We start from the raw sequence: 12388 nt of genomic DNA on the forward strand, positions 1-12388 counted from the left end.
AATCGTATTTTAAAATTCAATCTAGAGTGCCATGGTTATGTTAAAAACACTAATTCTTAATCAGGGAGCCTTAGAAAAATAGATTTGATCGTCTAATGATTTTAGTGTCTTGTCCTGGCCAGTTACAAAATGCTCAAATCGTATTTTAAATCATATCTCAATTTTTTCAAATGGGACGAGGGTGGCTCATTAGCATATTTGGAAAAAGCATTTTTTTACGAATAATTTGGTACCACACACTTGGTATTTCGAGTCAAATTTTCGTTACGAAACCGCAAGTTATAATTTCAAATAAACCATATGTTGACATATGATATGTCATTCTATTCAGAGTGTTAATTTCTATCGAATAAAGTAAAAAAATACCGAGGGTGCCATTTAAAAATCAAAAGTTGTAGTCATTTCCGGTGAAGCAGGGCATGACGGAAAACAATTGAATACGTCAATCAATCCTAATTTATGTCATATACGAATATACCAAATCTTGTTTTTTTAACTGAAAAAATAAAAAAGTTATAGGGGTGAGCCACTTTTGAGACGCACCCGGTATACATATAGTGAATCTCATCAATTGTCATTTCTAAGCCAACTGGACGACGTTTTTTTTCGATCATACGTTACATCTTAAAAAAATGGATTAGGTATTATTCCGCTTTTAGTAGAGCCTATCTACTAAATGAGACTTTATAAAGATGATTTTGAAGTTTGGTTTGTTCAACTCAGGATATTCCATAGTAATAATTATTTTAGTAGTGTTGGGAAATAAAGAAACAATCAAATATCAGATCTATATTGATGTAAATCACAAAATAACAAAAATAATATAAAAAAATAAAATATATATTCAAAACAGTTTGAGGGCTGTTTAACTATTATTAAAAAGTATGTGTGTAGTCTTAAACTTTAGGTTTATCGCATGTACTTCTTAACACCAGAAAATCTTCTTGTCGCTGCCTAGTCTCACTTTACCAGTTGCTAAGAGCTTTAATGCTGCGGGATAAGCTTTATGTTCGGCTGTCTTTATACGTTCAATCAGAGTTTCTTCTGTGTCGTATATCTCTATAGGCACTGTTTCTTGTACGATTATCGCACCCGCATCAATATCAGGCTAAAATTTATTAATTTAAAAACTAACAAGAAAATCATAAAATAGACCTAAATGTAGTCTAAAGGTGGATTTTCATGTATCTGTCATCTGATGATACAATCATCCGACAGCGCGACATTGGTCATAGCGTTTTCGCACTACTTTTCATCCGAACATGTCTAACCCCAACGGAGAATGTTAAAATAAATTTCACTTTTCGTACGATAACGGACATTTTGACAACTGTAACCTAACCTTACTTACATAGATAAAGGAAACAAGTTTAGATTGGAATGCTCGGCTTGTCGCCATTGTAGGGCGCAGCTATAGCGGTTGCTAAGAACAAGCACAAACAAGAAAAGAAATAATTTTCAAGTCAGAATCTTCAAAAATTATAAAATCTCTCATAATTTAAACTGCCCTCATTGAAAAAATGCCGAAGTGTTTAAAGCGTCCATTTTCAAAGTAATTATTGCTAGGTTGTGAGTTTTACTTAAATTTTACTTACTCAAACCCGTGATAATTGCGAAAAAGTTTTTAACTTAAAAAGTTGTGTGAACTGTGATGTGCAAAAACCATCGTGGATCGTGGCATATCGTCGGTTTCCAATGTTTCATAGGTATTTCAGACATGTCCTTATACAGGGTGGCGACCTCATTCCCCTCGGTTGATTATACGAAAACGGAAAGATGTAGAAACAAAATATTTTATGGGTATATGTGGGGAGGCAATGTGCACATTTTAAAATTATTTTGAAATATACAGGGTGTTTCAGAACTAAGATCCATACCAAAGTTATATTTTTTCTTATGGAACACCCAGTATTTTATTTCATTTTTGGATTCTAGAGCCCAAAAAAGGCATTTATTATAAGGGTTAAATATGGTTAAAATCTTTGGCTTTTGAGATATTTAAAGATATTTAAATTTGCATGCTACAATAGAATAGATTATTAACACCCTCTACATTACATTTCAGAATTAATTCTTGTGCTAAGTTTAAAGGTAGAGAAATAAACTTTACTGCAAAATGTTATTGCTTCCTTAAATTTATACAGGGGTATTAAAAATTGCTGATCTATTTTTAGGATTTATTTTACATAAAAACTTCGTTATTTCAAATACAACACCCTGTATTTTTTAAAATAAATCGAAGCAGATTCCAATGATCTTTCAAACTATATTAGGGTTTCCTATACCTATCTAGCTCAGATTTTGAATAAAAAGCGATTTTTAAATAAAATTGCAATCAAGGTGGCTGGTGTCGCCATCGCAATTTTCTAGTGACAGTTAGTAACTATTTTTAAAGTCGACAATAGTTTATGGACTTAATTTAAAATTATTTAAATTTTAGCCAGTTTACTTTTATTTAATTTACTTACAAAAGTTTAATAAATAATATTTATGAAATATGTATTTATTATTCTACCAAGAAAAACGAAGAAGTAGTCTTTGATTTATTTTACAATGACTTGTAGATATACGGATTTTCTATAAAAGAGCCAATTACGGCAATTCATTTTCTTGACTTCCAATGGCAGGTTTCTGTCTAATAAGTTTTTTATAAACCACACTACCAGCTCTGCGATATAGGACAAGTAGTTTTTCAAGAGAACGCTTATCAGGAAGACTCCTATTTGGATATCTTTGAGCATAAGCCCTTGAGACCAAGAAGCAATTTTCCTCACAAAATAAAATCACTAGTAACTTATTCATTCGTTCCGCCAGAAGATACTGCTTTATTTTTCTTGATAAAATACTTATATTAAACTATTGCAGGTAAATTTAAGTAAACTGTTATAAATTATAAATCATAATGTCCATAAACTAATGTTGACTTTAAAATAGTTACTGTCACTAGAAAATTGCCATGGCGACACCAGCCACCTTGATTGCAATTTTATTTAAAAATCGCTTTTTATTCAAAATCTGAGCTAGATAGGTATAGGAAACCCTAATATAGTTTGAAAGAGCATTGGAATCTACTTCGATTTATTTAAAAAAATACAGGGTATTGTATTTGAAATAACGAAGTTTTTTTGTAAAATAAATCCTTAAAATTACCCCTGTATAAATTTAAGGAAGCAATAACATTTTTCAGTAAAGTTTATTTCTCTACCTTTAAACATAGCACAAGAAATTAATTCGGAAATGTAATGTACAGGGTGTTAATAATCTATTCTATTGTTGCATGCATATTTAAATATCTTTAAATATCTCAAAAACCAAAGATTTTAAACATATTTAACCCTTATAATAAATGCCTTTTTTGGGGTTCAAGAATCCAAAAACTAAATAAAATACTGGGTGTTCCGTAAGAAAAAATATAACTTTGGTATGGATCTTAGTTTTGAAACACCCTGTATAATTCAAAATATTTTAAATTGTGCACATTGCCTCCCCACATATACCCATAAAATATTTCTAGATCTTTCCGTTTTCGTATAATCAACCGAGGCGAATGAAGTGCGCCACCCTGTATAAAATAAAGTTTCTTATATGCAACACATTGTATTTTATTTAAGAAATTTAAAGAAAGTAATAAATATGAATAAATCATATTTGACGACATAATTCCGGAAAAAGCCGAACCGCTCCGAAATTAACAAAAGCTTTGGAGAGCGACCGTTGCATTGTAAGAATAGCGTCAAATAGTATTTACATTGTCCTTATGGGCACTTTCTAATCTAAACTTGTTTCTTTTATCGATGCCTTACTTATTTGTTGAAAAATTTGGGGCATTTATCGCTATCAGGAAGTGGTTATAGGCTTTCTAGTTTATATATAATTTTACATTTTAGAAGTGGAAAAAAAAATAATGTCCGAATGAGTCAAACTTACGGAACCCGTTCAGGAAATGAAAACAAAAAATGACAATTGAAGGGTCCAGGGGTAAACATAATAAGCGCCATTTTACTAATGTTATAGGAGAGCACTGGACGGCTAGTGGTTATCAGGTTCTCTCCCTGTATGTATATTTTTGCTAGGCATATATCATAAGATTTAACAGCTTATTGCCCTGCAGAGTTTATACATTTTGTTAGACCTACTTATAATATTGTAAAACCCTAAAATTAATAAATTGGCGCTTATCATGTTTTTCCCCTAGACCAATCTTCAATTGGAATTATTGTATTATGAATTGTCATTGTCCAATATTTTGACCAATCGCAAGCGAGATTCGTGTTATCTGATAAACGGAAGCATGAGAATGCAATAAATTTAACAACTACGGAATTTTCTAACCAATCAAAGTTATTAAATTCAACTAATAAAATTAATATAGTATCATCTGATATCGGGCGTATGAAAATCCGCCTTAAATTGGCGAAATAATATATGCCATAGTTGTCTGTTATTTTAATTCAAAGATATATTATTTTTCTGTCTTTTTTTGATGTCTGTCCAAATCATATATTCACTTGCCATAAAATATAATAATATACGATCGAAAAAAACTACGTCAAAGACGGTTGGGGAATGACAATCGATGATTTTGGCGAGGTCAAGCCCTAGACGTTATTTACTGGCCCGTACTCCTCTTTAATTTTTAACGGCACTTACTATCAGTTGGCCTTAAGGAAATTGTAATTTATGTTTATATGGTAATCGCAAAACAATTTCCGATGCACGTGATCAACTTTGAGTGACAAGCGATGGCGACAGCGCTGCTAGATTGTGATGGATTTATGAGATGAAGCTTAATTTAAAATTGAAAAACGATATATTTATTATAATTTTTTAAAGATTTTTACGGTTTATTTTTAATTTAATAACTAATAGGTTTAGTAATTAATTGATTTATTTATTTTATAGTTTATTTTTCTTATTACATATTGGCAAAAACTAGTCCATTATGAAGATTATTCTAAGCCTTATTATGGATTATTTATTTATTTACTGATGTTCATCTTACAACGCCATAAGTGGAAATAAAAAGTAAGAGGGTGGTATTAGGTCTGTTCTCAGAAGAATCCCTGACTAGTCAGCACGTTTCTCATTGGTTAAAATGCGTGGAAACCTGATTGTTAGTCTGGATTAATATTTTACAGACTAACATAATTTAATATAAAAACTAACGTAGAAATAACTTTGAAAGTGGTGTAATGTGCTTATCAATCAAACTTACTTCTCTGACTGCAGTCAAGGGTAATAAACGACCTTTATTGTTACGTTTTCGTTCAAAATAGTTTATCAGGAAAGCTACAAGCTCTTTGCTTCGTCTGTTTCAATGCTTCGAAATATTTACAACACACAATTTCAAGAAATGCAATACAAAAACTCAAAAATTTAATTTTTAAAGGAACTCTTTGTGCTTAAAAGTACAATTTAAATAAAATACTATGAAAATCGGCAAAAAACGAGAATTACTCTCAAAGATTCAACAACAGCACGATATTATACAAAATAACGACTGACATTAGGATAACTGTCATATAATAAACGACAACGATGCTCATCGCGACGCAATGTGACCAACATGACAATAATAAAAATCGCTTTAAACTAATTTTTGCAGGTTTAATCTAAATAAAATATATGTTACAATAATTTGCTCTATAGTCAAATGAAGAGCTGCTCGGTATCTTAAATTACACAACAAATTTAAACATTTTTGCCAAAATTTAATTTAGTCAGGTTTATAGACTTAAGAGTCAATGTCGATATGATTGATGACGTGCATCGGAAAATGTTTTGCGATTCCAATATTGAGTAATTGGTATAGTTTAAAATACGAGAAAAAGTATTTTTATGAAAATAGATTTGTGGGTCTGGACACATTCTATCCTTTTCGAGTCTTTCCAAATTTAAAATTATTTTTTACAAGTTCTATGTCAATTTTCAGTAAACGATGTCTAGCGACTGACCTCGCCAAAATTATCATCTATTGTTATTCCCCAGCCGTATTTGACGCCGTTTTTTTTTCATATCATCTGGTACATAAAAATGATTTTGATATACCTCAACAAAATGTACAGTACATCCGCTGACCCGTACTCCTGCCTCCAGAGCTTGTCTTTGCGCATGCGTGCCTTTAAAAAGAGGCAATAAAGCGGGATGGATGTTTATCAATCGCCCTCTCCATTTTTCGACGAAATCTACGCTCAATATTCTCATGAAACCTGCCAAACATACAATTTCTACTCCTGCGGAGATCAGTTCTTGATTGACAGCCATGTCAAATTCCACTCTGCTACCAAAGTTCTTGTGGTTTATTACCTGATAACAATCATAGCCATTAAAATATTACAATTTATATTTATATTACTAGAAATATTAGTGCTGATATACGGGGAGGCGCCTCACATAAGACGCGGAGGCTCCAAGGAGAACGACAGTTTATATTGAAGTTAAATTTTGTGAGTATATGTAGGTTAATTTGGAGCATTTTTTAAAAATATAGTTTTAGAGGTGCTCTATACCGGTTATGGAGTACTCTAACTCTAAACCGGGTGTTTCTGAAATGTTGATCAACTCTTAACTTTTTTATTTTTTCAGATAAAAAACGAGATTTGGTGCATTAGTATTTGATGATGACACACATCACAAGTACATGCAAGAGGTCGCCAAAGCTCTGTGGAGAGCCAAGGCACTGAAAGAAGAAGTATTTGGCTTAAATCAGGATTGATTGACATATTCAATTGTTTTTGTTTTTTTTGTGGTTCATAGCGACAATTTGACTCGCAATACCAAGTGTGGTACCAAAATATTCGTAAAAAATACATATACAGCCCTGGCACTCCAGACTGAAATCTAAAATGCGATTTTCTTTTAAGCGAAAATGTCAAAAGTTGACATATAATATGTCATTCTATTCAGAGTGTAATTTTCTATTGAATAAAGCAAAAAAATACCGACGGTGCCATTTAAAAATCAAAAATTGTAGTAATTTCCGATGAAACAAGAAGTGTGAACGAAAACAATTGAATACGTCAATCAATCCTAATTTTTATCTGAAAAAAAAAAATAAAAAAATTTATAGGTGTGAGCCGCTTTTGAGAAACACTCGGCATATTAATTGATTTTCGGATTCTAGGAGAAAAATAAAGGCGAGTTTCATTAGAGAAGCATATGACCAAAATTTAAGGTTTTGGACGTGTTTAACATTTTCTAGAAATAAAGAACACATTTTATATTTCAATAACAGCTACCAAATTTTAATTTACCCTGTATAGCCCGATATCAATTTAGTTAAAATAATCATTGTATGTTACACCAAATTAACATCTGATCCGAAAACAAGACATGCAAAGACTCACCTTTGTAGCTATACCAGCTCTTTCTGCTCTTCGTAAACCTTCAACGTTGGCAACATTTGATACCACCAAAACAATTTCTGCACCTACATGTTGAGTAGGGTCTCTAACGGCATCTATAAGGGCTTGTAAATTTGTGCCGCTCCCCGAAATCAGAACTCCAACTCTCTTTTTTGTTCGACTCAGATTTGATACTAATTGAGGTATGAAACGTCGCATCGATGGTTCTAATTTTTCGGAGAAATTTCTTACAATTACTTGTTCTCCCTCTAAAAGTGATAAATTAATAGTTGTTAATATTTCACATACAGGAGGAAATTATTTAACGAACCTTGTTGTCTCTTAGTTACATGTCCAATTATAGAAGCCTCATTATTAAAGTGAGTAGATATTGCAAAACTATGTTGAGGGTTAGTTATTAAAATACCACCTATACCACAATTAAATGTCCTAAAAAGCAATAAACTGTCATAATTCTGGCCATGTTCTTGTACAAATAACGTTTCAAACAATAAACTCAAGACAATTTACATTTCCGAATATTTTATACAGATAAAAATAAAAGAAAGAGTTCCTATGAAATCATGCCTTAAAATGCTTCCTGAGGAAGTTACAGCCATTGGTAGCCTTTACAACCCTGACTTGGAACATATCTTGTAAATTTTTACAGCATATAGTAAGGAAGGAGTATAATGTTATCCATGTATTCATGCAAGGTAGACGGACAAAGGGCCCTAGGGTGGGGATCCTTGACAGTTTTGTTTGACGATTCATTTGACACATTTAAACTTGATTTGAAATTTTGTGGATTTGTCAGTCTTTACTGAGCTTATTTTATGTTATTTATTATTTAGCCATTCTCGGGACAGAAACGAAAAGAAGCATTACTACTTCCAATATATAAGAAAGACAAAAAGACATTCCTGAAGAAGCATTATATTAAATGCGAAACGTCATATAACGAAAGATTTTTGTTTTCATTGATCATAGCCACAACACCCAAGAAACAACAAATAAAACTTCTTATTATTTAGTATACTACTGATAGTTGTTAAATTTTATTTAGACTTGATCCACTTCACTTCAAATCAACAGAATATTCAGAAACCAAAGAGAAATGGCTTAATGCGTGAAGTATGACTTGATTCATTTCTGTACTGGAAAAAATAATATTTTATAAACGTATAAAGATGATTATCTTAAAATAGTAGGAAATAGGACTTGATCCATTTTCATTCTGACAACTCCGTATATAGCTTGAACTTGAGACGACTTCATTATTTGTCATAGAAGATGACATCTTTCGTGGCAAGTATTGTACAGGGTGGGTTAAATTCGACGCTTTTAAAGGGAAACACCCTTTTCTATAGGAGATAGGACGAAAACTAATATTGGTGTCTGAAACTCAATTTTTATCAAAAACATGATGGTGAAAACTGCATATTGATATCTGTTCCCATTTATGAGTTACGGGGTGTTTTTCAAAAATGTGCATTTTTAACAAATCGCTGTAACTTTTTTGCTATGGAAAATTTTGTATTTTTGTGAAAACATTTCCAAAGCACTTTTTTACGTAGAATTTAATGCTTTAAGTATAATTTTTTTAAAATTAATAATTTAAGGTTTACCAACAGAAAAACTGCTTTTTTATTTGAAACACTGTATATTTTTAATTAACTGAAAAGGACTTAAAGGAACATATTTTTCTGAAAAACATATTTTTCCAGCAACATTTTTTCCAGCAAAATTTTTCCAGCACATTCGACGCTTTTAAATGGAAACACTCTTTTCTATAGGAGATAGACGAAAACTAATATCGGTGTCTGGAGCTCAATTTTAAATATGATATGGTCAACGGCAAATGAAACTTTACTAAAACCAATAAAAACATTGCAGAACAGAGCCATAAAAAATATATACAAACTACCAGTTAGGTATCACACAATGGATCTGTACTCAAATCACAATATAATGTCGGTTGATAGTATCTACAAGTTTCAGGTGTGTCAATGTATACATGGAATTATTTTAAATGCCAAACACTCTGTCCTCAAATTTGATAGGAGGGCCCAGGTGCATGATCACAACACTAGGAGGCATAATGATGTAAATCTGCCTAAAATTCTCACCTGCAAGGGGCAACCCTCCATCTCATATAATGAAGCTAAGTTGTACAACGAACTCCCAGATTCTTTAACGTTGAATTTAAATATGCTAACATTCAAAGTACAACTCAAAAAATATATTTTTCAAGGACAAGGGGTAGGAAAATAAAAGTAGACTTGCTCTGACAGGATTCGTAGACTGATTAGTTTTTTTTTATTTGTATATAGAATTTATGTTCTAAACTTGTACACTTGTAAATTGCGTACTTGTAAGTTTTATTGTGTATGTATTCTAAGGTTAAGTAAAATAATACAAGTATCTTTTATCATGTTGTGTAACTTTATCTTAAAAAAAAAAATTATCTATAATTATATTTGATTGATCTGTGATATAGATGTAATGAAAGGATGAGCCTGTATGAATATTTTTTCTGTATTCCTAGGTTTTATTCAATAAAGTATTTTTTTTTTATTTTCATCAAAAACATCTGTTACCGTATCGGAGTTACGGGGTGTTTTTCAAAAATGTGCATTTTTAACAAATCGTTGTAACTTTTTTACTATGGAAAATTTTGTATTTCTATGAAAACATTTCCAAAGCACTTTTTTACGCAGAATTTAATGGTTTAAGTATATTTTTTTAAATTAATAATTTAAGAGTTATCAACAGAAAAATTGATTTTCTATTTGGGACACCTTCTATATTTTTAATTAACTGAAAAGAATTTAAAATACCTTTCCAAAAATGTAGCACACTTCATATTTTTTAATAATCCCCTTCGAAATACAAAATTTTTAAAAGTTCGCCACTTTTAACTAGTAGGCTTTGGACCCCTTATTGATGATATGATTAATGGAACTCGAAAACAGATTTTTCCAGCAAGACGACGCACCGCCTCTGAACGCTGAAGTTATGAGCAAATTTTTGCAGCCAATTTCGAGAATAATTGAATAGCTAACCAAGAGCCCAGCCCTTGGTCATCGTAGCCGTGGAGGTCGATAGACTTAGCGCCTATGAATTTTTATCTTTGTGGAAGAATAAAGGTTCTTATTTTTAAATTGCCCGTATAATCTAGACTTTTGTCTTATTAGAAGTACTTATCGGTTATACGAGGGTATTTTTCACCCCCACTGAGTTAATGACTTCCGCGAGAAATGTTCAAAAACGGTCCTGTCTATCCATAACAGAAAACGGTCGACATGTCGAACACTTGTAGCCAAATCTCTAGTCTTGGTTTGCTATTTATTTTTATTGTTATTAGATATAGTTTAAAGGTGTTGATGTTGTTAAATAGAGTTTAAATTGTTATAAAATTCCGCACATCTCATGGTAAATATTTTCGTTTCAATTGTTGCTCACAGCTAGATTTTTTTTGCATTACAGCCGGTGCCGTTCTAAGCCTACTCAAAGTAGGCGAATTTTTTTATAAACTCTATATCTCGAAGAGGAATCGAGCAAAATATCAAGTATGCTATATTTTTGGGAAGGTTAATTTTAAATTATTTTCAATAAATTAAAAATATATAGGGTGTCCCATATAAAAAGTCAAATTTTCTGTTGATAATTCTTAAATTGTTAATTTTACGAAAATTATACTTAAACCATTAAATTCTACGTAAAAATGTGCTTTGGAAATGTTTTCATAAAAATACAAAACTTTCCATAGTAAAAAAGTTACAGCGAATTGTTAAAAATACAAAACACCCCGTAACTCCGAAACGGTAGCAGATATCGATGTGCACTTTCACCATCATGTTTTTGACAAACATTGAGCTCCAGACACCGATATTAGTTTTCGTCTATCTCCTATAGAAAAGGGTGTTTCCCTTTAAAAGCGCCCAATTTGGCCAACCCTGTACAATACAAGAGACTTGACACGTTCCATTTCCAGACTACAACCATTAAAACAGTAATCAAAAGTCCGAACAGTAGCAGCGACGCCACTCAATTCAAGCAAGTCGAAAGTGGGAGCTGCGCGTCGCAACGCGCAGCAACGCTCGTACCTTTGCGGCGTCGCTGGAGCGATATCGCGCAAAGCTCACCGCTCGAACGGTGCCAATATGAACGCGCATTTAGAACTCTTACTGATACACCTCTAAATTTACCTTAACATTTCGGATTCATTTATACCTCCTACAGCGGCTAACCAAGGAAATACTTTCGGTATAATCCATTTTGTGGCGTCGATTTCAACGGCCAAATTTTTAGGTAAAACTCTAGGAATATTTTCAACTAAACCTCCTCCAGTAATATGAGCAAAAGCCTTAACATTGCCGGTTTTGATAGCAGGCAAAACTGATTTTACATATATTTTAGTTGGCGTTAAAAATTCCTCACCTGAAGAAAAAAGAAATATATTTTTTTAATAAGATTAATACATATTCTGTTTAAGGAAGCTATTTTTAATTTCAAATATTATAAATATCGTATGATCGGTATGATCGAAATAAAAACGGCGTCAAAGAGGGCTAGAGGTCTGTTCCCGGAAGAATCCCTGACTAGTCAGCACGTCTCTCATTGGTTAAAATGCGTAGAAACCTGATTGTTAGTCAGGTTTCTACGCATTTCAACCAATAAGAAACGCGCTGACTAGTCAGAGATTCTTCTGGGAACAGACCTTAGGTCAATCTCAAGACGTTATTTACTAAAAAAATGAGACAAAACTTGTCAAAAATCAACACTAATTATAGAAAGATTAGAACGAAAAATATTATTCGAGAAAAAGAATAAAAAGAAAAAAAATTATTTGTTATCGAATTTTAAACTACGCCATTTTAAAAACATTTTTACTCGATATAAAAATAAACTACAACCTTCTTAAGGCCAACTGGCAGTAAGCGCCATTAAAACATAAAGACGAGTACCTGCCAACTAAATGATATCTAGGGCTTGACCTTGCCAAAATTATCATAGTCATTCACCCCACGCCGTTTTTTTTT

The 12388-nt window shown here is 32.0% G+C and overlaps 1 protein-coding gene across 1 annotated transcript in view; it reads right to left on the minus strand.

Moving 5' to 3' along the window:
- Positions 1-774: 774 nt before the first annotated feature.
- LOC115874265 (trifunctional purine biosynthetic protein adenosine-3) overlaps positions 775-12388 on the minus strand; it is a 32338-nt gene continuing 20724 nt past the window's right edge. Inside the window, exons 12-16 of the mRNA XM_030889365.1 lie at positions 11555-11786; positions 7675-7793; positions 7347-7612; positions 6049-6306; positions 775-1108 (exon numbers count right to left, since the gene is read on the minus strand). Coding sequence (XP_030745225.1) covers positions 926-1108; positions 6049-6306; positions 7347-7612; positions 7675-7793; positions 11555-11786 — 1058 coding nt within the window. The 3' untranslated portion in view covers positions 775-925. The remainder of the gene's footprint in view (positions 1109-6048; positions 6307-7346; positions 7613-7674; positions 7794-11554; positions 11787-12388) is intronic.

This window comes from Sitophilus oryzae, unplaced genomic scaffold, assembly GCF_002938485.1.
Source record: "Sitophilus oryzae breed Bouriz unplaced genomic scaffold, Soryzae_2.0 scaffold_125_pilon_pilon, whole genome shotgun sequence".
In the NCBI taxonomy this organism is placed as follows: domain Eukaryota; kingdom Metazoa; phylum Arthropoda; class Insecta; order Coleoptera; family Curculionidae; genus Sitophilus; species Sitophilus oryzae.